Source organism: Halictus rubicundus, chromosome 2, assembly GCF_050948215.1.
Source record: "Halictus rubicundus isolate RS-2024b chromosome 2, iyHalRubi1_principal, whole genome shotgun sequence".
Lineage (NCBI taxonomy): Eukaryota > Metazoa > Arthropoda > Insecta > Hymenoptera > Halictidae > Halictus > Halictus rubicundus.
This window is the reverse complement of record NC_135150.1, coordinates 28,162,359-28,188,027: the sequence shown is the minus strand read 5'-3', so window position 1 is coordinate 28,188,027 and position 25,669 is coordinate 28,162,359. Positions and strand designations below refer to the sequence as shown.

General features: G+C 37.8%; 2 protein-coding genes across 3 annotated transcripts in view; one reads left to right on the top strand and one right to left on the bottom strand.

The window, feature by feature from the left end:
- Dh44 (corticotropin-releasing diuretic hormone 44) overlaps positions 1-21,319 on the top strand; it is a 55,439-nt gene extending 34,120 nt beyond the window's left edge. Inside the window, exons 2-4 of one of the 2 annotated variants that reach the window (XM_076803430.1) lie at positions 14,449-14,616; positions 18,581-18,922; positions 19,552-21,319. In XM_076803430.1, coding sequence (XP_076659545.1) covers positions 14,467-14,616; positions 18,581-18,922; positions 19,552-19,581 — 522 coding nt within the window. In that variant the 5' untranslated portion in view covers positions 14,449-14,466 and the 3' untranslated portion in view covers positions 19,582-21,319. Of the gene's footprint in view, positions 1-14,448; positions 14,617-18,580; positions 18,971-19,551 lie in introns of both variants that reach the window. The other variant, XM_076803422.1, reaches the window with a different exon arrangement.
- An 81-nt stretch (positions 21,320-21,400) lies between these two features.
- LOC143365813 (F-box-like/WD repeat-containing protein TBL1XR1) lies at positions 21,401-25,308 on the bottom strand. The gene is made up of 6 exons (XM_076806363.1): positions 25,102-25,308; positions 24,576-24,863; positions 23,654-24,000; positions 23,173-23,517; positions 22,729-23,097; positions 21,401-22,647 (listed from the first exon to the last, which is right to left on the bottom strand). The coding sequence occupies exons 1-6, from the start codon at positions 25,157-25,159 to the stop codon at positions 22,516-22,518; spliced, it is 1,539 nt and encodes a 512-aa protein (XP_076662478.1). The 5' UTR covers positions 25,160-25,308; the 3' UTR covers positions 21,401-22,515.
- Between the last annotated feature and the right edge of the window lie 361 nt (positions 25,309-25,669).

Sequence of the window (25,669 nt, the reverse complement as noted above, 5' to 3'; positions counted from 1 at the left end):
CTTCTACGATTCAAACGATTTTGACACGAGTAATTGTTATTACATTTTGAAAATTATAATTTTTTCGAGTTAGCACAAGTTTTTCGCCGGAATTTGAACTATAAACATACACATTTCACTATACTCTGATAAACTATGATTAGTTGACCAAACAATGCAAAAAAATTCATTTGCGACAACTTGCAACAAATCTGCCAGAAATTACAGATTTACTTCAGGAATATTAATGCGGAAGAGCAGGTATATTAATTCCACTTATTTTATAATTTGTTTAAATTCTGTGTGATTAATAAACACCGTGTAAATTCAAATTAATTTTTGTTGCAATTCGAAGCTATAAATGTTACCTTTTTATCTATTAAATTTCATTCAGTTATCTCGAATGGTTTAGAAGTCATTGTTTTAGAGCGCCAAAATGGCATTTCCGCCCACTGTGCGGCGCGGGCGAGGAATCATTTCGCGTCGTTGGCTCTGTTTGTCGAAATCATTGAATATCAGCGGAGAATCCGGAGCTCGGGGGATCAAGAAGATGAAGCCGAAAAGTCCCCTTTCTCCTTAGGTCCGACGCTCCGTCACGCTTCATCGCGCTTGCCCCTTTCATCATACTCTCTCATTACGCGCAACCATGTTGAAATATCTCGAGCATGCGAAACTGTTCATTCGCCACATTGTCGGTTCACTCGTTTCTCCGGCTTTTAATGGTTGGCAGATTTTTCTCGTGCTGCGGGCACGTCTTTTATTTAAACACAGCAATCTTATTACAATTTGCGTCGACAATTCCATTTTACAGAGCGCGAAAAGCGGTTGAATTCTCCTCGAACGATTTCTCTTGTGTCTATACTATGATTTGCAAAAAATTGTGCATACACCGTTGTGCATAACTGCACGAGCTAATTTCTTCTTCGAGGAAATTTTTACCCTGAAAATTTACAAAGTAGGAAAGATTCGCCTGATGCTCTTACGAAGCTGCTATATTAACCTTACATATTAAAATATACTGTACATGAATTGTTCATTGCCAGATGTTAAATTTTTCTTACAAAAGAATTCTAATTTTTGCTATCTTGAAGTTGAAACATTTTTAGTGAAACTTTAAATGTTTGAAATGATGAACTCAATGATAATTCGACAATCCTAATTTTTTCAAATTAAAGAGACGAAGTGTTCTCCGAAATAGAAAATTAAAATGACGGCCTTATTAGTTTCTATTAATTGGGGAGGCTCCTTTATTTCATTATTATCGCACTCGATCGCCGTATGCTCGTTAAATGAGATTTCGATGAAACAGGTCGCGCTATCAATTTGTTCATAGAGGCTTGTCGCAATTAATTTTTGCGATTTTTATTATTCCCTTTGCGTATTTATCGATCCCGTACACGACGAGGGTATTAATTAATTCGAACGCAGAAATTAACTCGTCCCCCTTTGCGATGCATCGATATTCACTCGGCGAAATGTTTTCGAAGATAATTAATTGAAGAGACTTTAATATACGGTCGTTTAGCGAAGAGATTTAACACGATCGAGCAACTAATGCGAAAAAATTATGCCCCCCGGGGATATTCTGTTCCGTGAATGAAGAATGACAGTCTCGTTAAATTCAAGAATTCCCGTTTCTTTGAAGACAGAACGGTACGTGAGATACATGTTGCAATTGTTCGGACGCGAAAATGGTTCTCCGTGTGCCCAGACGTCTGACAATATATGCACTCGTACCACTTGCGACGACGGAATTTCCACTCGCGTTATTTACGTCCGCGTGGCTACATTCACGGTAACATCAGGGATATGATAAATTGGACAAGCGTATTATCTTTTTGTCGCGGTGTATTAAAACAAACGCCGAGGATTCGAGACAGTGGTACAAATGTTTATCGCGCGGACATCTGAACGTCTACAAAGATCGATGGACCTTCGTCTCTTAAATTTGTTAAACATGAGTTAGTCTCGCGTGGTTCATTCGTTTAATTTATAATTAAATTTGTTCGATAAATTTAGAGAAAGCGTGCATACATAGTGTACAACTAGTCTTCAATCAATTTATTTCAAGAGAAAATGTACTGTCACGTACAAGTTCAATAACAAAAACATATGCACAAATGCTACAATGCATAAGTAGTATGCAGTCAAATTTATTTTAAGAAAAATTGAAAAAACACGGAATTAAACAGTTTCGATTCCCAATTTTTTAATGGCAAATAAAGTAGTATGCAGTAAAATTCATTTTAAGAAGAATTGAAGAAACACAGAATTAAACAGTTTCGGTTGCCAATTTTTTCATGGTAAATAAAGTAGTATGCAGTAAAAATTTATTTTAAGAAAAATGGAAAAACAGAATTAAACAGTTTCGGTTCCCAATTTTTTAATGGCAAATAAAGTAGTATGCAGTAAAATTTATTTTAAGAAGAATTGAAGAAACACAGAATTAAACAGTTTCGGTTGCCAATTTTTTAATGGTAAATAAAGTATTATGCAGTCAAATTTATTTTAAGAAAAATTGAAAAAACACAGAATTAAACAGTTTCGGTTCCCAATTTTTTAATGGCAAATAAAGTATTATGCAGTCAAATTTATTTTAAGAAAAATTGAAGAAACACAGAATTAAACAGTTTCGGTTCTCAATTTTTAATGGTAAATAAATGAGGTTGAAAGTAGTGATAGTATACAAAATATTAATAATTAATAGTGACCAAGCAAGGCCTAATAACGTATATTAATACAAAAAACTGCGTTTCGAGTGCAACAGGCCAATTATTTGTCAATAATTCGTCGCGAATTCGATAATAAACGTTACCGTTGCCTAGGAAGATGTGGAACCGGTTGTCGCACATTATTAATTACGAAAAGTGAATGTAATAAGTGGCCTTTTAACATGAAATATCGTAACGTGCTGCATTTAACCAGATTTGGCGTGAATTAAATTCCTGCGGGTCGTTTGATCTTCGCGCCATATTCTGTCGACGGTCGATCAACGAGCCTAACGACGTTACCCTTATTAATAGTGGCCATTTTTATATGCCTCTTCGAGATATTATGATTTATTATTTAAATCACAGATGATCCTCGTCCGATACATCGCGCAAACGTTTACAGTTTTTAATGGTAATTTTATATTTCACGAATCGGAACGCATATGATTTGCAATCGTTAATGCAGTGTAATCATTAGACCGCAAATTTTATATGTTCATTCGAATACCACAATAAATCGCGCTACACGACTTTAATCAATTTATAAAACCTCGAACGGAATTTAACGAAATCCCTTGATAGATGGTATAAATGTTCCTTTATTACGAGTTTTTGAAAAACGGAACATGAATGCGTGATTTGCATAAACGCACGCTGAATATTAATCAGAGAACTACCGTGCGGCTTTCGCGCATTTATGGTATTTTTGAAACGTATAATACGCGACGGAGTTTACGATTCTACGGAAAATTAAGATAACTTTTGTATTATTGTCGCGATAAATAATAGACTGTAACAGAAACAACATTGTTCTAAATTAGTTCGCGAAGGTCCAAGCTTGCATAAAAATTAGCAGCGGATTAATAAATATCACTTGTCAAGCCACTCGGGAGTAATAATAGTAATAAGACAGTATGGGAGCAATTATGAGCGTTCCTCTAATAAACTTCGTTTTTGGTATTAAAGCTCGATGAGACAGACAATCAAACTGAAAACCCAGGCGAACGTGGTTAATAGGATGCTAATTCATTTATAACCAAACATGGGAAAAACACAATGCTCGAATTGCCACTCTGAAATGCATATTCTCGTGGAACAATGGCACAATCAACCTAAATGGAACTAGAAAATGAAGTTTGAATTTTTCGGGCGGGAAGAAGCAAATTAAATCCGGAGGCGTTCGATCGACGATCGATCAATCAGTATCATGGAATTATTCATATTAACAATTACCATTTTTATGCGTTCGTTCCGGGGCTATCGGACAGACTGTGCAGTTAATTAATGCTCGATGATGCTTCAATCACAACGTCGACGTCGAGCGACTACGAAATGAGATTTTCCTCGGTAAAAGATTATGGTAAAAATAAGAGTGCGAATTAATAGGCAAGGATACGTCGCCGAAGACATTTTAATTTCATCTTGCAAATTCCGCTAGAAGTTTTTTTCAAGCGCCCACGAGATTTATTGATTAGAGCGAGCCCCTCAGTCGACTGCGAAATCTTAATTTCTACGAGCATCTATTACTTTTAGTATTTATTGTCAGTAATTTTCATTAATTTTACTGGAGCATATTTTCGAAAATTTTCATTATTACTGTAAAATTTACTTTAGGAGATTTTTATGATTGAATTTACTGTAACTTTAGGAAGTTTTCATTATTACATTTACTATAATTCACTTTAGGGCTATAGGAATCTTTTTTTTTTGACAGAAATGCACCACGTATCTGATGCTTACATTAATATTTATATTAACGGTGCTTCAAAAATATTTTTAAAGACCACTTTGAATGCACGAAAATTTGTAGTACTCTTTTGCAATTTTTTCTAATAATAGAAAATTGTACTATAATTACACAAGTCTCGAGGAATAATTCCGCATTTTTCTCTTTCTTTTCATTGACAAAAGGGGAACACGCGACCGATTTTAATTAAAAGAAGATGAACTTTTTTGAGATGGTGTGTAGATTAAAGTTCCGCAATTTAAGCTAGAAAAATTGTGCACTTCCGATCAAAAATTTTCGTTTCAGTAGGAAAACATAATTATAGAGATGTGTGTAGCGAAAAAGTTCCAAATATTTCACAAAAACTTCGCTAGATCATGCAAGAAGGGAGGTTGTGTCCTAAATTTCTGAAATTGAACGGAAATTGCAGGGAATATTTCGAAAATCTTATTTCAGGAAATCGGGCTTTAAAATTTCAATTTGCCTGGAGGCGAGGCCAATAAATCGCCTAAAAATCCAAGGAACAAGATGATGTTTCCTTTTCTCCCTTAGAACTACGTAGAAACTATCAAAAAATAATAAAGGAGCTCCAGTAGGGTCCAGCCCTTAACAAAATCAAATATACCCTCTCCAAGTGACCTCTAAATAAACGTTTCTCGAACCCTAAACATCTCAATGACCATCTCTCGCAATGCGGAAAGTTCGAGCGAAGTATTTTGCAAAGAAATTGCGAGAACTTTGGCGATAACTGCGGGAGGAAGTTTTAAAGTGCGTCGGCTCGGCGAGTGTCAAGTGTGATGGGGGAGGGGGCAGGATCTCGAATAGGACTCCATAACACTTTATTAAAGTCTGTATTTCACCGCGGCGGCGGTTAGGTCTGCGAGTGTACTCTATTAATTACGCTTGCGGAAAGAGATTCCGCGGGCGGCGGCCGCAAATTCCTCAGCAAATGTCCGCCGGTAATGCGTGCGCGAGCGAAAGTCAACGTTTCGAGGATCGGAAGTTCGGTTTGCTTGAAAGTTAACGCTCGGTGCAACTTATGGTCGCGATCGGCCGAGCAATCAACGGCGAAGCAACTTTCGCGTTGCGCCCACGCGCGCCGCGAAATATCGTCGCAATATCGCGCGAGATATCGCACGGAGAACGTAAAAACATCCGCGTAAGCACCATTTTCAGAAAGGACACAACCGCTTTTCTCCTTTTTTTTATCTTCGCCGCGGTAAAACTGAAATAAAACGCCGGCCGAGAAGCTTTCCGGTCGCGATAAACCAAGTTCGACGGAACTACCCCAAAGCTTCGCCATTCGCGCGAAAATCGTTCGAGTTAAAAGAACATCTCGCTCTTTTCATGCGTAATTAGTAGATCTTTATGCAAAATAAAAATGTTCTACCTGAATTGCAACAGACTGGAGCGAAATAGAAATTTATTTTCTTTCTTAATATGTTTAATAGGTTTAAAATAATATAACAGCATTTTAAAATTTTTCTAATGTTATTCCTGTTTTAAAATACGCTTACCCATTTTTGTCACAAATGCATAAAATCCGCAGTTTAGTAATTAGATATTATGTGATCCCGTGAATCGTTCCTCGTCGTCGGACTCTGCGGGCTTCGTGCATTAATGACGAAAATTAGCGAAAAGCAACCCACTAAAATTGCTTAAAAACGTTTTACTCTTTCCGCTTTACGTACGGAGCTTGTAAACTAATTTTATACCGGGGTGGCCTCCAATTAATCAAATGTATCTTTGATTCAAGAAAAGTGTTCATGTTTTATTTAGATTCTACTGCTTCATACATAATTAAGTGGCCATATACGTCGTTTTTTATCGCTGGATTTTATGCATTCACCACAAAAATTAGTAAATTACACAGCAGTGAGAAAACTAGTTAAGAACTCGTATGATTTTAACTCACTAAAATTATTTTAAGAAATACCATAGTAACATAAAAATAAACGAATCTTTGTATTCGTGAAAAACGTGTTCGTACCGTGTAAAACACATTTTTATGCACAATTTTATTACATCTCAGGATCCTTTCGAACTTAAGAAAAGTCTTTTCTGCAATTTCTGTCGACTACGTTCCCAAGACGCTGCAAAATGCTCGACGAAAATTTACTGAATGGAGAGTCGCAGCCCATAGTAACGTAACAATAATATGAAACATATTCTCGCATAGTGTGTAAGTTTAGTGCATCTCAGAATTCTGTCGGACATGTGTTAATAGAAGCGTTCCTGCAATTTCCTTCGACTCGAGACGCTGCTAAACGCAAATTCCGAATGAAACGTTAATGAACGACTAGTCGCAGTCCACGGTAACATAAAAATAGACGAATTATTATATTTTGCAACGAACTCTTGTGCCACGTGGAACATGGTTTCTATGCAACATAGTTTACTGTACACTTAGATTTACTGGGTTAACTAAATAAGGGTTTCAGGTGCTGAATAAACAATAATATATATTACCTGCATAGTATTTTATCTATAGACTGCGGATTTTATGCATTTATGACAAAAATGCGTACAATTAAAGCAGCGGACATGTTAAAAAGATTTAAGGGCTCCGGCGTATTGGTTTTAGCTTAATAAAATATTTAAGAGAAGAAAGAAATTTGTATTTCGCTCCTGAGTTTTGCAACCAATGCAAATATTCTCTATTTTGCATAGAGATCCGCAGTCTGTTTATCTACAATAAGAAATTATTTACAGTTTTTAAACACACTCCCAGTAAAATCGTCAAAACTGCGCGCAACGTGCTAATAGGAGGCGTTTCCGCAATTTCTTTCAACTATTTTCCCAGGACACTACTGAATGCAAATTCCGAATGAAAATTTAATGAACGAAGAGCCAGAAGCCGGGGAACACAGAAGTTATTAATATTTGCAGGAATTGTTTTAACGAAAACGAATGCGTGGTCGGTACGAATACATAAATAATAAATTTCCAACAGAAAGTTCGGAAAGTCTAGAGAGAAGAATTTCGCAGCGGCAAATTCGAAACTTAACAACTTTTAGAAACACATTCAGCTTAGTAAATACATTATTCCTCTAAATTTTGGAAAAATCGCTCTTTAAGTAAAAATTTGTTTTCATTCTTTAAATAAAAATTGTGTAGAAGAAAGTATGCTGAAAATACTGCATTTTGTAAAATTCTATGATCTAGTATGATACAGAAGATATTCTGTGCGGTCTTAAGAATTTTGAAAATTTTCTACATTGCATTTGGCGTAACATGTTTAATACATTACGAATAGTAATTTTTAATCGACAATGGTAATTTACGGCTTAAAGATAAGCCTTTCATTTGAAAAAAATGGACAGGAAAATATTAAAAAGGATCGTCAGGACATCTCAAAACTTCCAACTTTAACCGTTTGTTACAGTAATGGTATTTATTTTATTAATTTGTTCATTTTCAAGGTTGACGGATATTTAGAAAGCAATAAGCATTCAATATAAAGTCAATATGAGACATTTTTTGGTAAAATGTTACTAAATTTCGCGTTTTAGACCACTGTGCGTGGTCGCGAGGATATTTTTCTTTTCTCAAAATTTGATGCGGCGTTCTCGTTTTAAGGATTCGCCTTAAGCCAGTCCGCGGGGCCAAGACCTTAATTACGAGGCCGGTGACGGCAGCGAGAGTGCCTGGGAAAAAGGTTGGGGAATAGGAGAAAATATTCCGCGAGGCAACAGGCGTGAAATTATTCGCGGACGCGCTCGCAACCAGGAACGGAGGAAAAGTACGCGACGTCCCGTTGCTCTGAGAAATTCCGCCTTTCGGCCTTTCCGAGAACTTTCTATCGGCTGCCTGATCGATCTTGACAAAGGAATGTAAAGAGGTATTCTTCGGACCTTTGCGAGCGCGCGTGAATCGATGTAACTACTTTGCGGCAGTTTGTAATGAACCTCTGGGAACCTCTGTAATCCCGAGGGTGCGTCCGATTGACGTGTCCCGGCCAAAGAACGGAAGAAAAGAGAACTGTCTGCCGACTGGAACAAGCTCTTCGCTTCGGAATTAGGATAAACCGTTTATTAGAGTTTAATGTGCTTGATGGACTTTTCTAAAAATGTCACTCCAATTTTCGTTCGTTTAGCCACGATTCGATTAGTGACGTCTTTTACGATTTCTAAAAATAATAATGTCTCTGCTCGCCGCGGTTGTGAACGATGGGACTAACTTATTTTTGGTTTATCTTATCGGCCGTACACAGTTCGTGTAATTTCTAAATACGTTGCTCTTGTGCGTGTTGCATAACATTTCAAAATTACACGATTGCCAGGCGAAAGATAATTTATAAATCGTAGCAAGCATTTTTGTGAGCATTTTTCTTGTTAATGGTGTATAGCTAAGCCAAAATTCGAAGCATAATTTTAATAATATAATAATAATATTTATCTTTCTGGACCCACGTGTTGGTCCAAATTAGGCCACTCTCGGATTTTTATTTGTGAAGCAGGAATTTGCAAAATTCACTTCCATTAATTTTCTTTTGCTACTGAATTAGTTTAATACTTTGTGCACAGAGATACGTGATGCTCATATTGCAGTCAAATATTGTTTTTAATATTGCCAGCAAAACGAGTGCATTCTCAAAAAAAAATTGCGAGCGCCGCTTAAAATAACCGTAAACAGCAGGTTTTACGAGTTTAGTTTAAAAACAAGTGGTTCAACTCGTTAACATAATTAACGAATGCCAGGTTGTCTCCTGCTTCTTACAATTAACGCAGACAATTTTTCTCCAGCGCGAAGATCCACAGTGCTTGCGTAAGCAAGGACCTCTCGGATGTATTCAGATCGTTAGAATCAATGGGAAAAAAATATTTCGAATGCCATTGGAGACTTATCTCCTAGGGAGAACACTGTTTAGGACCAAGAGCCGCTATCGATAAATCGATATACTCCGATTAATCCTTTCCGCCCTTCGACAACGCGCTTCCGGTGGTTCAAGGCGTATTCCATGGGTTGCAACCGCCATGTTGATGGGTTTGCTGTTCCACAAATGCGCGTTACACTCCGAAACGCAATGAAATGTACCTGTCCAATCAAAATGCAAAGTGCAACTCTTGCGCGTCGCGTGATGATCCATCGTGGGAAAAATTAGGGTTCCTATAATCCATCGAAGTCAGCTCTGGTAATGCTGGGGAATACCGCAGATTTGCCGCAACCGCGGTTTCCGGCCGGCGCCGCCGCCATGAAAAATTTCCAGATACACGTACGCAAGCAATTTCCATACAGAGCGAATATTTCATCGCTTCCGCCTTTTTTTTCTGTTAGAAATTTCGCGCCACAGATGCCGATGAATGTAAATTCGCGAGCTCGCGTCGCACTCGTTAATAAACCCGCCCACAGCGTAAAAATATAAGCAGCGCGAAACACTTTTGCTCGCTAGAGTCCTAAAACCGCTGCGCGAAGCAATTGGCAAATATTAGCTCGTTTTAAACAGTCAGCTGCATTTTAAGAGATAGCTGTTTATTTTGTCAAAACTTCTGCCAGCGTCGCAACGGAATAAACATTCTTGGATTTTGTTGAACCGCCATATTGGCATCCATGAATCTCAAGCGTTTATTTAAATTATTCTGCATCCAAGTATTTAAGAAAAATCCTTGTTAATTCACAACAAATAGACATGTCTTGCCATTTGTTGTCGTTTCAAAATTAATTTCTATTTTCAAGAAATAATAATTATAACGGATTTGTTCAAAATCTGTCAATAGAGACTGTGAATCTTTGTGTAAAATAAAAAAATTAAACGTACATGCATCGAATATAATATACCAACATCACTCAATTGTTCTAATATCTTTACTGTTTGTTTATTTTAAATGCATAAAATCAGCGGTCTAGGTATTAAATTGTTGAGCGAAAAGAGTTTATGTAACGAGTGGACTGTGTTGATCTTTGAACGAGATAAATTTTTTGTGATTGCAAGGGACAGGAGTTCGATAAAAATTTATTTCGTCCGTTAATAATTTCAATAATAAAACTGTTCCGAAATTCTTTGACCGCTTTCACTGATTCGTATCTGACCGTATTTCACTTTTGCCTTAAACTGTACAATTGTACAATTGTAATTGCAAAGAATAAAATGCACGAAGTTATTCGAAATGGACTGTCGTAACGTGAAATTCTAATTGCACGCTTTATTGACCTTTTCCAATGTTTCGTGCTTTCATAACATTGTCTGAAAGTGACATGCAATTTGCGCCAAAGAAATTTGCACGCTCGGAAAGTCGAAGCTCAATAATGGCGCAATTAATATTTAACTAACCTAAATACCGTGACGTAATTTCGCCTTTTTTCTGTTAATTTTCTTTTTACGATTTTATCCGATACTAAACAAAACGTGTAACTTTTAGTGTTATCAATTTTCCTCTTTTCTAAATATATTAGATTGCGAATTTCATGCGCTTGTAATAAAAACGAGTACATCAAATGCAACATTGAAAAAACATTTAAAAATTGCACTATTTTCATCTTACTACGATTATGAATGTCTAGCATCCGTCTGGCAATTAAGAGAATTTTGCGCTTAAAAATCCGCAGTCTAATGATTTATTTCTAGAGATTTATTTCTAGATATATAGTTCCCTAATGAATCCTGTTTGATAAATCGAAAGTTATCGATCAGAATTCCTCGAGCTTCGCCCCGTCGCGTCGAGATGTATCGGCACTATCGATTCCTAATTACTACGAGCGCCAGTCGAATCTTCATTTGCAACTGATGGTGGTTTTATCTTGCTGGGGGGGGGGGGGAAATAAAAAAGGAACGGCCATAAAACGTGAAACGGTATTAGCGTTATCTGACCCGAATTTGCATTCGTAGGACTGCAGGATTCGTCGAAAATTCCGATTCTCGCAATTCTGTGTACTCCTACGTTTTGGTAGCTATTGTTGTACTCGGTAATGAAACACAATAGGTTCCCCGTACAGTATTATAAAGTGTACAGTATTATTTGATTTCCATGGTCAAGATTTAAGCATACGGTTTCACAGTGTGAGACAGGTTGTTTATCGCACAGGTTGTTAATTGTTGTACAATTTCTCCGTGACGCGGCATCTGCTATCGACAATTCCGCCGTCAAAAGTGAAACTCTCGAACAGATACGGTAGCATAAGCCTATCCGCGGCTTCGAATCATCTACCGTGCCGAAGCGCGATGTTATTCTCGGAACAGTAAGAGTATCGACATTATCAATAGAGTTACGATCCTTTAACAGTACAATGAAAACGATAGCGCTGTTGGTTTCAGTCAGAAGGCAAGAACAAAGGGCGATTCAATGACAGGGCTAATGCGTAGGCTAAAGTGAGACGGGGAACTTTGCGAAGTCCTCGCTAACGTTATCGTTTTCATGCACACTGTGATCCCTGAATGAAACGAAGTTAATGAGGATTACATCGCGTCCCGAGAAACTTTAAATAAATTAACACCGACGTTCGCTGCCAACGTCACGCTGTTGCAACCACCTCCCCCCACCCCCGCGATTCTTTAAACGCGCCGAGAAAATTAAATTAATTCCGTGCGTGTCGTATTGTTCCGTATTCGGAGAATTTATAACTTTACGACGCGATATTCCAAATGTTACAATATTCAACAGAACATTGTAACTACGGAGGGTATTGTTGACATAAATGCTGCCAACTGGACTACGCGGATTTTCGTGCGAAACAAAAGTATTAGGGGGAACCATAAGTAACTTTGTAGTAAATTCAGGTTTTTATTTCTTAATTTATTATACAATGTTCATCATTATCGAGGACAGTTTGCCATCTTTCCTGAAAATTTTCAATTCCCCTCTAGTATGCAATGACGAATATGATCCTCGGAAGGTACGGACGCCGCCATTTTCTTACAGGGTTGTAAAACAAAATTATACTTTTTAGAATATTTTGAACACAGGCTGCGTTACAGATCTAAAGGCAAAACAAATTCTTTGCAAATGATTGATTACTTATAATATAATAGGGCACCACGGTGCAAAATTCGGCAATAAAGAACTGGAACAATAAGATAGAAAATAGTACAACAGATATTCGACTTCGCCAGGAGTTGCAAAGCGGAACTTCAGCGAGTCTTCGTTGAAAATTTTTCTGCGCCCCGTCGGCAACGTGCAATCCAGACGGCTCGGCTATTAATTAAAAATTTCTGTCGATGCTCGTCGATTACAAGGCGCCGATCGGAACGGCACACAATGGCAGAATCGCAGTGGCTCGGCCTGATTCCAACAGGCACATAGCGATGATAGAACCGGCGCGTAATTGGAAAGCGGGAACCCGGGAACCTTAAATTATCGAACGCGGATTAACCTCTCGGTGTTAATGAACTCGACAACGAGATGACGGTCCTTGACGGCATCAACAACGATCGTTGACGTCCACGTCAGCGCATTGAACCAGATTCATTCACTATCGAACTTGACCCCGTTTCCGTCGCACGTGCTCCAAGTTCTTCTTCGCTTAAATATAGACATATCAATTGCAACGGAGCAATTCGCCTGATAGCCGGTCGCCGAATCTGTCCGGCACTGTTCGCGGATTCCTCGTGGTCGATGATTAATCTCCAAGGACAATACCGAAGTGTCGGGCATTCAAGTATTCATGGAAATTGATTAAAATGGTAAATTTTAAGCCGGGGACTAGGAACAACTTTAATATCGAATGTTTTGTATGTTTGATTGTATTGGACAAAGTATTATACCGGTTAGACCATTCCTTGTAATAAAAATTAATTTCTTATCGTATACAGTGAAACTGTGTTAACACTCGTGTGAAGAATATACACTTGCAATTGCTCTTAATACGTCTGTTTATTCAAATAAAAATTTTGAATGAAAATCCAATTTTTATTTCCAGTTTCCAATTTTCCTCTTGATCTCTTTCTGGACTAGAATTCGTATAGTACTTTTGGACTAATTATTTGAAAAATGTTTAATTTCGAATGTACTATAGAATCTATAACCGCATTGGACGAAATGCTTCTTCTATGAGCGCAGAAAAATAAATCTTTGAAACCATTAACCCCCGATCGATGGACCACTGTTACAAGTATATAATTCATAATGTTTAGAGCCATTCTATGTTTTATTGATCAATTTTTAATATTGTTATGGGTACTTCTAGATACGTGGAACTTTCTGACGTTGATAAAGTATTTGTTTAGTTTTTATCGCCAGAAATTTTTTTCACATTCTGAATAAATATACACGTGTTTCCAATTATGTTTTCTCCAATTAAAGCGGAAAGAATGTTTTCACCGGTATCGCATTACCGTGTCTCTGTTTGTCAGAAGTTGATCCAATCAGTTCGACCAGGGCAAGAAAAAGGCGAAAAGAAAAGAGCGATAAAGACGCTGAAAGCGAAAGGAAGAATAGTGGTGCAGAAGTATCGTATAGCGGGAAGAGGTTAATGGCACTTCCATCAGAGGGGAGTACCCAAAAGAACAGCCACCCTCAGACCGGATGTTAACAGTGCAAACAAACACGGGCACGAAATGGCTTCCTGAACTGAAATCTAGATACCGAGGAATCGGTAAAATCACCGTGAAATAGAAAGGAAAATCCTCTTTCGCTCATTTTCCAGCTGTTCAAAGAGTCCTCGGACCAGAGAGAAGATTCATATTTCTTTTGTAGCTTTCCCAGAAAATCGTCAGGCCGCATACACGGGGAATCCTCCGAGCGAGAAAATTCATGCTTCTTTGTAGCTCCACCGGAAAATCATTAGCACACACGTGTATAGTTATATCCGCGTCCGTTTGAAAGTTCAATAGTTCAATTCGTATTAGTACAACTCTGTCTCAACGATAGAAACGATTTTATTATATTTAACGCTAGAACTACCGAATAACAAATGGTGCATCAAGATTGCATCTACTTCAACGAGGAAGTTCGTTCAGAGATTCCTGACAAAAACATTTTTATTACTTGAAATATAGTCTGCAGCACTGCGAAAAGTATAGTGGCGTGTATTTATGTGACATACTTATAACGTGTCTACGTTTACAGAGTAAAACATCGTGTGCATTCTTTGTTCCAGATAACTTTGCTCGAGAAAATGGTTTTCATCAAGATCCTGATGTCCTTCTTCCTGATTACTATGACACAAAGTCAACCGTTGTCATATAACACCTACGACGAAAGGGAGCTATCCCGGGAAAGAGCGCCATTTTTGCTGCTAATCAATCATCGGATCCCGGACTTGGAGGTACGTGAAGAAAGTCAATCTCCAAAGTCCAAAATCAAATCGCGTTATCTTCTCATTTTAGCCAAATTACTTCGGTAATTGTTTAAGAAACTCGGCCTTTCACAAAAATAGGATCATGAGTTAGAGATTGAAAATACCGCTTCAATAAACCGTGTCATTTGGTAATTGCTAAAAATCGGCAACCGTATCTTTCCCGAAAATAGGATCACGAGTTCGACATTAAAAATACAGCTCCGATAATTCCTGTCATTTGGTAATTGCTAAAAATCGGCAACCGTATCTTTCCCAAAAATAGGATCGCGAGTTCGACATTAAAAATATAGCTCCGATAATTCCTGTCATTTGGTAATTGCTAAAAATCGGCAACCGTATCTTTCCCAAAAATGGGATCACGAGTTCGAGATTGAAAATACAGCTGCGATAATTCGTGTCGTTGTTCACTAGCGTGTTTGTACGGTGTTAGAATAATCGAAATCGTTTCGAACACTCTGTAGACAGCGAGCAGTGCACAAATGTTACGTTCTGAACCGGTAACGAACGACTGACTAAAATCCTTGTGTGTGGCCTCTAAGAATAATGGATGCGCGACGAATAATACCGTTACATCGTGTCCCTGCGTAGGTCGGAACACCGTGTGTCCATCAACTATTGACTTGTCGTGGATACACACCTTCGCGGATAGAATTGAATTCAGAATGCGAATCGAGAACGAGTCAATGTATCTCGCCGAAGTGGTATAGGTAATCAAACGTTTCCGCGTGATCTGGCTTCCGGTTTATTTACCGGCACGCCGACGCTGTGAATGCGAGCGTTACAACATCGGTTCATCATGCGATACATATTTGCACGAGCTGTTTATAAATTGAGAAGCATTTTTTCTGAAATACCGCCATGCGGAATCATTTACGTAAGCAGCCGAGGTTAAATGGGTCCCTCGGAAACCAATATGGCTTCGATACGGCCGTTCGACGTCGATGTAACATTAGCTAATTTCTTTGGAAACTTATTGTTTTCCAACATTCGAATTTTCTAGGTCGGTGAGCAAAATAAATTTGGTGAAAACGTATCTTTTAGTAATTTTAGTATTTCGAAAATAATGTTACGAAGTTGTTACAGTCTTCTAATGTCTTCACTGTGTTGTTTCTCGCTCGTTTCTTCATTCATTTTTGTCATAAATGCATACAATCTGCAGTCCATTTATCACTGAATGCCTGTAACTTACAAACTTATCGATTTTACATAATATAAGTTTGTAAAACAATGTTACACCGAACGGCCACCAAGGCCGCCATATTGGCATCCATTAATCTCAAGCGTTTATCTAAATTATTCTGCATCCAAGTATTAAAGAAAAATCCTTGTTAATTCACAACAAATAGACATGTCTCGCCAGTTGTTGTCGTTTTAAAAGTAATTTCTACTTTTCATAAAATTGAAATCCACAGTAATAATAAATACGCATAAGAACTAGAATAATTCTTCGCTTTATTCTTGTGGCAGTGTATGAATGAAAATCAAAATCTTGCCGAAATGTAGCTCCACATTGGCATAATGGAGAGATCTTTTCGGCGGCGAACAATAGCGTCGAATGAGAAATGATAATTGGAGTCTGACGATTTAACTAACGCTGTGCTCAATCGGAAATAATATATGAAAATGAACTACGACAACTGGCCGATTTAAGACCTCGTTACCATTCCTCAAGATGTACCATTCTTCCGGTTTCTCTCCTCCGCGCGTTAATTAAAACGATCTCAGAAGCAACCACTATTGCCTGCTGGACAGGAACCTACTTCCGGAAAAAAAGCTGTTAATTAACGTTCATCTGCAATCCGCATTTCAGTGGACCTCGCCAGAAACATAACCTGCGCAATCATTTCGAAAATTAGGTATCTTCATTGATAAAATGATCACTTTTGTTGCGCTTGTGGTGTTCAATTGAAAATTGAACTTTTCAATCAGACTTACTTTTAATCACTTTTCACGCTTAACAACTGACAAAGAAAAGAAAGATTAACATAAAAAGAGAGACCCCTCTAATGGGGTAGTTAATGTTTCCCCATCCTCATTTTAATTACCTGTAAATAAACAACAAATCTATGAAGAAGAAGCCACAAACTACTTCATACACCTGACACGTTTGCACAAACACGCGCAATCGACTCGAAACGATTACACCTCACTTTCTCGAGGGAATAAATGATAACTGATGATTTCCAGCTGACTCAACCGGCTCGCCAAGTTTTCTAAATATTTAAAAATTTCCTCTCTGCAAACGAGGAGCGTGGCTTAAGGGCGGCAAACTCGTGCGAACAATGAAAGCACGGTTTTACGCAAAGAATTCCGAGACCTGAGACGCGTGGACCTCTTTCGAAATGAGCCGCAGGGCTTTTTGCCCGTGTTCTTGAGCGTGTGTGCGTGCGGAAGTGGCAATAAAATGAGGGAAGTATCGCGCGCAAGAATGGCGGCGCGTTGCACATATGAGGATCGTTGCAGTCTCTTTTCCTTTTTCCGGTTCTCTCGCCGCGCCGCGAGCAATAGTAATCCGTTGCCTTCCAATTTCCTTTTCTGTTCACGGCGACGGATAATCGCTGCTGATAATCGACGCGTTAATTTTTCGGTGTATCTCTTCGGAATCGTTTCGGTTGTTCACAGGAGAGAAACGTGCGCGTGGGGTTTTAATATTCACGCGATCGGGGGAATTCGTAATCGCCTAATCGTTCTCGTCGCTCGTGCCGCCGACGGATACGTGTTTCTCATTGTACGCAAGATTATTTATCTTCGTTATCGCGTGAACGTCGGACGCAGGGGAAAAGTTTCGCCCGGGCGAATCGAAGAATAATACGCTCCGGTTATGAGAAAGGAATTATTCCTCGTTCCGCGAACGAGCCCTAAATATTATCGACGGAAATGAGGGGGTGGACGTGCACCGGAACGACCCTCGTTTTTCCTTTATTCTCTGTGTAGGATGTTGCCCGTTTTTTTTTCTCTCAGCCGGGCGTCGAAAAAATTAACTGCCGCATAAAAGGCGTTACGGGGTTTTTAGATCTGCCGGACTCGATCCATTAACCGAATGAACGAGTTCCCGGCGAACGACGCTCTTGGAAGGCTGAATAAATAAATTGAAATTTAATCTCGAAAAATAACGATCGAAATAAAGATACAACGACACGAATTGTCTCGCTCTTCTGCGAGACAGACTAATCGATCTTGCCGCGACCTTGGGCTCTCGCGCGATCCAATCACACTATCATTTTTATTTTCGACATGTCCGAGTAGGAAAATTGTTAGCAATGTACCTTCTCCGTAAATTTTAGTAACCCGTACTTTGTCGTTTTAATGTAAACTTTATGTAAGCGATTATACTATAACCGATTCTAATAGTAACCCTTGGCACTCGAATGGCGACTGTAACGCGCCACTAAACATTTCTGTATCATTGTTCAAAATATTTTTTACATTTAATGTTACTAAAATTACAATTACTAAACATTTCAGTATTGTACGAGTAAATTGCGCCATTTTCGTATGTACAGTACGGAGCAAAACTGAACACACATACGACATTTTAACAAAAATAATTTTTTATTCAATATTTGCATGCAGAATACCAAAGAATCAAAATACTTGGTATTATCTACAATCTTTTGGATTTTCAAAACAAACTTAACATTTGTGATATTATTATTATTTCGCTTCATACAATTTTTTTTCGTGTAGATACAATACAATACAAAGAAATGTTTCGTTTTGGAGTTAAATATTCGATGTCGGAAGAAATGTTTCGTTTCGGAGTTAAAATAGCAAAAATACCTAATTTCAAAATGCCCGAGAAGGTGATCTTGATGTAAAAACATTCTTTCACGGTGTATTTTAGATAACTTCGGATGAACTGTGTATAAATTCGTAAAATCAGCAGCCTAGTTACCGTTATCTGAGGATAACCGAGTTTTGCAATTTACAGAACGAGATGTTCGACTCGAGTAACGATCCTGGATCAACGCTGGTCCGGACCAAGCGGATTGGATCTCTGTCGATCGTGAACAACCTGGACGTGCTTCGTCAAAGAGTGCTCCTCGAATTGGCTCGGCGCAAAGCGATGCAAGATCAACAGCAGGTCGATGCTAATCGTCGCCTGTTGGACGTGATCGGCAAGAGATCGTTGCCCCTGTTCACCGGAGGCATGAACAAGCCCATCTCGAGAACGAGGAACGGCCTCGAGTTCGCGATCGACCAGGAGGAAAAGATACACGACCGAAGTATGGCGCCGGAGAAGCTTCCAGGAAGACTGGATGACTGGCTCCAGGTAAACGATGCCGCTTTTCGAGAAAGACACGACGACCAGACACGAAGGGTAATTATTACAAACAGTGCAAATTTCTGCATTCTCCGGATTCACGACAAAGCAATTTTTCACAACAATCCGATAGAAACTCAATAATTTTAAGGAACAGAAAAGCTAAACTATACTACTCGAGTTGACTTATCGATCAACGAATGGTGTTACTGTTGCTATTAACACTAAACCTACCACCGCCGGTCAAATTGACCGTTCCAGATTTTTTATTTTACGAAATTGTAAAGATGCTTCCGTGAGCATGTATTATAATACGAATCGCACAAAATCCAAATAAATTTAATCTCGGCATTTTCATAAAACAACATGTATTAGTCACCTTTAAGGCTCGGTAGGTTTAGTGTTAAAAAAAATTAGCCCGCCGGTTTTTCTCTTTGGGAAAATCCGAGAAAATTCTGCAATTTTTAGAATTTAATTTAATATAGAATAATTTAATATATAGAATTTAGTCTAGAATGTAATTTTTAAGAATTTATTTTAATTCGTTAATTTTTTTGTTTATGCCTTCTATAGTAGATTGAACTGTACGATAATTTCTTACACGAGGATACTGAAGAAACTTCTGTTATTGTTTTCAGGTGCAGGCGAACGAATTGCGTGTACTCTAAGCGGTCTTTTCGAAGAAAACAATGGAATCACAATCAACACTCGCTATTACGGTTTTTTAACTAACAACACGATTAACATATAGTTTGTGTATTATTCGTAACATTCCTCATGGTTTACCATAGACCCCGTATGTTTTCCGGCATGCAAGAATCATAATTTGAAAACCGTTTCATCCGCTGCCTCACCCCGGCTACCTGCAAATTACTCGCGTACCGAGCACGAAGCGATTATGTGTGCCAATAGTTTTGAATAGCACTCAGGATGTTGAAGAAAACTGTAAAAACGTTCCAGTATTCCTTTCTCAGTTTCTCCGCTTAGCTAGATTAATCTTACGATGCCCGGAAAAGGAAAAAAATGTAGAAACGACACACGAATCTCTTCAACAACGTACCAAAAAGGAGTCTAACATCCGAGAAACTGGTATTTTATTTATTTTGCTATTTTTTTCCTTTCCGATCGCGCGGAATCCTGAAACAGAACAGTATTATGTGTTGTGATCTTTTCCAAGTCCGTCTTAATTAATAATCAATCACCACCACCGCCACTACCACCCCCTCCCCTTCCTCCCCACCCCGCATAAGATTTTCATGTAATTTATTGTAAATGTTACTTCATGTTAATGTTAAGTTTCGAACGCATAACGACGGCGATACCACGAGGTATTTTATTGTAATTATTTAATTAACGGTGACACACATTCCAAGCCAATCCACCAATGAAATAGTAATAGGAAATTGTACTTACTTGCTGTACGATAACTGTTTTTTAGATACTTATGTGTTTACTTCAGTGTTTTAATGTTTGTTTGTAATAAGGGTTAAATGTTGTATGTAAAAGGAAGAATTGTACACCTAACGCAATGTGACTGTTACTTTAGCATTGACATTCGAATCTTCAGCTTTGGTTCGAGGGCGTTTCACTCGTACGAACGATAAGTGTATTTGGAAATAAATGTTTCAAAGATATATGTATACTCACCGAAGCGTCTTTTACGTGAAGAGTATCTGTCTTGAATGTTACTTTAAATTTATGTTAATGCTATTACACGACTAATTGCATTCCTTCGCATCTACAGTATCCTTAGAAAGACACGTGACGATGGAATTGACTGTGTCCCAGTCAGACGATATACCAAAGAAATCCTGTATTATGTGGAAATCAATGATTCCTTTTTTACGTGCTACCAATGAGTGTGTACACTATGTTTAGAACGCTTGTCCCTTTAACAATTACACGTATAGACATATTATATCCGCGTACTGCATCGAAGCGTAAATTGTTTTCGAATTGTTCGGATTTTAGTCCTAAGTATTTTTATGCAGTGTTAAAAATACGAAACAAATAAATATCACCGATTAAAATGATTTGATAGAACATCTTTTCCTCTTCGTGTAATATTTTCGTTTATCTTATTGATCCATAAACGAAACATTCGTCTACGAATGATTTTACATCAACAACGTGTTAGAAATATAACGATGTAGCAATGAAACACAGTTAACGCTTCTGATGTTTACGGTGATGTTAGAAAATAGATATAACTATGTATTATCATTATTTACATGTTATATAACATAACTTGTTAAAAACTGTATATGCATTCTAAAAGTACTGTGCATAAAGTAGATATAAGTTATTTATTTAAAGAAATTATATAATATTGTTATTTATTTTCGATTTTTTTTTATTCTGATGATATAAATTGCACAAAAAGTAGATAAAATGAAATAAACTTCATTTAAGACTAATGTGTTGCGCGTTCTTTCACCTCTCACTCTCTCACTCTCTCTTTCTCTCGCACACCAACGAAATGTAATAAAAATATATGCTATTTTTCACTGTTCTTTAAAAAATTTTATTCTTTTTTTTTTTATCCATTATCGATGTTTATATAATACTTAGTATTATTATCATTATCATTAGAATTACAACATATACCTCATCCACTTCGAGCGAATGAAGATCGTATTTTACTTTTCTCTGGAAATATAATGTCTGTCAAACCGTTTCACTGTACAAAGTGTCACAATTGAAAATACGGTAATTATACACTTTAGCGATACGTCACCGATATCGATGACCTCGAAGTATGCTCGGCCTTAGCTCTTTAGATATTCGCAAAAACCTGATAGGATGACTATAGCGAATTCCACATTTACCCAATGACCGAATTCGTCCTTTAGGGCTGTTCCCCAAGAAATCTAACCCAGACCTGACAAAAATTCATTTAATAGCTGTACAAACCTAACTCTCCGTGGGGTTAACAATCTAGAAACGGGGTTGAGCTTCAACTATATTATCTGAGGTGTGATTCCGAGCAACTTTTTCCTATACAAGTTACCGCCGCTCGACCTTAGCTTCCGAGATATTTGTAAAAATACTGTTAGATCCACTACAGCCAATTCCGCCATTTTAAACGAATTTTGATATGGTCTGGGTTAGGCTTGTTGGGGTGTCCGTAGTTTTTCGCGAATATCTGAAAAATTAAGGCCGAGCGGCGGTAACATATGTATGGGCAGGAAAGAGTTGTTCAGAATGACCTTGACAAGATATTTCAAGGTCATCAAAATCGATGACGTATCGCTAAAATATATAATTCCCGAAAATACTAATGTACAATACTTTTCCCCTGAACGCTTTCAACAAAATCGCGGGAAAAGAATTAAGGAGAAATTACATGTTCTTGTTTTCCGTTTCAATTGAAATTCGTTTCCGGCACGTAAGCTACTATTGACACGCTTCAGTCCTGCATATAAATAATTAATACTCTTTCGAAATATATTCAATAAGCACAAACAGTTCGGGCGACCGTGTAACGTGGCTAGTATTTTAAAAAGTGAAAAGTGGAACCGTAAAAGAAGAAAACGTATGGAAGGTAACTTAGAACCGTAAAAAGTCCGTGAAATGAAATATAGTCTTTTGTATGGTTGCAATCACAGTTTACGAAGGTCAAGAACAAACACACTGCCGTCAGACGCAGAGGCACCAACTTTATCGCCTCGACTGTTCCAACAGACTTCAAATATTCCCCCTGTGCCTCTGTAACTGTGTACCAATTGACCACTCTGCGCAATTCAATAAAAAGTATATATATAATACCATATGATATAGTAAAAAGAAAATAGGAATAAATGTAACTGTCTTACCTGAGTGGACCAAATATGAACACATTTGTCAAAACTCCCACTGGCAAGAAATTTGCCATCCGGACTAAATGCCACGCTGTAAACTGGCTCTGTGTGCTTTGTAAGTGTGTGTATACACGCTCCTCTCTCTACATCCCATAACCTTACTGTCGAATCGAATGACGCGCTAGCTAAAGTTAAATTCATATTTGGATTATGTGTTCCAGGTCCAGTTGGTGACCACTTAATTGTGTATATTTCTTTGCTATGAGCCTGGAGATCGTGCACCCATGTATCCTGTTTCATGGACCAAATTTTGAGACTCATATCGTCCGAACAACTAGCTAACAAATTGCCTTGAGGATCCCATTTAATAGCATTTACTTCATTCTGTAATTAATCGAGTAGATGATAATGTCATACTGAAAAAATAAATACTTTTGCCAATTATTTGTATGTACTCACTGTGTGACCTTGGAAGCTCTTGATTGGCTTGTCTACATTAAGTTTGCACACATGAATGCATTGATCTGTAGAACAACTAGCGAACGATGTATTTGTTTGCCAATCAACGTCTAAAGCAGGTGCACAATGGAAACTAAACTGTTGAGTACACTGTCCACTTTCTGCATCCCATATGATCGTTGTTTTATCCACGCCGGCACTCAATATGTAATTTCCACGTTTGTTCCACTTTAACGCGAAAATTGGACCTTTGTGTTGACCTAAAGTTGAAGCTAATCTACCATCCGTTTTCCAAATTCTTGCGTAACCATCATAACTTCCCGTTGCTAATAAAGTACCATCGCACTGAAACAAAGAGACAATAAATGTTTCCATTACTTGCAAATAATATATATATAACCTGTCCTGACCGTCGAATACCCAACATTTTTAGGTTCTCGCACAGCTCTAATGAATAGAGATTTTTAATCATAAAACATACCTTCCAATCTAAGGAAGTAACATCTTTATTACTTGGTACTTCGGTACCACCTTTCTGTATGCAGTGACGAAGGACAAGTTGATTCGGTGCTTGAGAATTATCAGACATATCCCAAATACGAGCTGTACTGTCACCAGAACCAGATGCCAAAAGATCGGTTGTTGGATTCCATGCGCATATAAAAACTTCCGATTCGTGACCGCGTAATTTTGTAGCTTTACTTTCTGGAATTTCAACTGCACTAGCATTACTCCCTCCACCTGAACCTTGTTGTTGCTCGTCCACCTCCATTTCTGTTCTATCACCTCCTCTCTCATTTGTGCTTACACCTTCGTTAGAGGTAACAACTGTAAATTGATCAATATATATTAAATTCGACATACTCCTTTCTTTCTAACACTTTCATGACTAATGTTATGTATGTGTAATGATAGTGAATGGTTGGAACGTGAGTTTACATTAATTATGCATAATTTCCAAAATACAGACATCTGTAGACAGAGACAATATAATAAAAAAATACTACCATAATAGCAGCAGCAACAGCAGCAAAAGGTATTTATTAATAATGAACAATTGTTGTAAAAATGAAACACCCCACCATGAAAGTGTTATAACAAAATAAAAGAATATTGTTTGCTCAGAATTTAGGGATATGTTACACCTTTAATATTGAACTGTATTTTACTGTACCAATATTTTCTGAATGTAATAAAATATATTCTTATACTAGTTAGGACATCTACTACAAAGACATTTTAATGCATATGGTGCAACAAAATATAGTTCAAAAACAAATCCATAAACTAAAGCGGTCCTTTGATGTACCTGGTCTAGAAAGGAGGTCCATAAAATTTGAATACTTTTATAAACCAGGGTGTACCAGGATCACAAAATAATTGGTAACAAAAACTAAAATTACCTTCTTCTCCGTTTGTATCTTGCACTTCCGTTTTCACCTGTTGCTTCTGCTGATTGATTTGATTCTGCCTTGACGCAACAACATCCGGCATAACAGCGTCGATGAGGGATAAAGATTCCACCATCCTTTGCTCGGTTCCATCTTCACCTATCGATATCTCGGCTTCCGTGTACTGTAATCCTTTTTGAAGAATGGACAAGAGCGCTGCTGGCGGTACTAATGCTCCATTTATGTTGCTTTGCGATATATGCGATTCTATTCCGAATGTGTACGCAGAATGTTGAAACCCTATTAAAAGGACACAATAACGTTAACGGCTCTATCTGCTCACTGAACAACACACCAATGTCCAACAATATTTTTTTAAGAAATCATTTATTTAATCGTTTCTTAGCAAATTCCGACGATTATTGCGATAGAAATCTATGTACCGTGTGCGAAAGTGACTCGTACGAATAAAAGGAGTTCAAACATTATTGATATGTATACGAATTTTCTAGGTTAGGAAATGTTTCAGAGAACGTACCGGACTCTTGTAGATATCGGTAAACCAAGAAATTGACTTCATCGCTAGAGAAGCTCATTGTTCTTGTCCTTTAAGACACTAGCACAACATATTTATGCGGAGTTGCGCCGAAAAATCGTGTTGATCTACGTCAGACGCTGAGATTCCCAAGATTTGCCGCGTCGAGGCCGCTACAGCAAAAGAACACAGACCCATAAAACACATAAGAGACTATGTACAGGGTGTCAAAAAATTATATGTCACGGCCACCATAGCGTGATTCTACACCTACGATTTGGTGGAAATTGACATAAAAACTCCCCGCAAAATTGACCTTGACCTTGAAAATCAAGGTCAAAAAACAACAATTTTTTTTAATCGTGTTCTACTGGTCATAAGGATCAACTTTGTGAAAGAAACCATGGGTCGCATCTCAACAGTTCTCTTAAAAAATGATGTTGCATTTCTTATAATTTTTGCAGCTTCTTTCTTTCATTCTGTAGTTAGAGAAATAGGAGTATCATAATTATGATAATTTCATAACCAACGAGATAGCTTACTGATGGTACCCGCTGTATGATAGTACGCT

Bases quoted from the DNA above. Each gene is read 5' to 3' on its own strand.
- LOC143365813 (XM_076806363.1), bottom strand. From the start codon at position 25,159: ATGAGCTTCTCTAGCGATGAAGTCAATTTCTTGGTTTACCGATATCTA. The intron at 24,001-24,575 runs GTAATTTTAGTT...ATCAATTTACAG, and splicing joins AGATACAAACGGAGAAGAAG to TTGTTACCTCTAACGAAGGT. The intron at 23,098-23,172 runs GTGAGTACATAC...GATTAATTACAG, and splicing joins AGAGCTTCCAAGGTCACACA to AATGAAGTAAATGCTATTAA.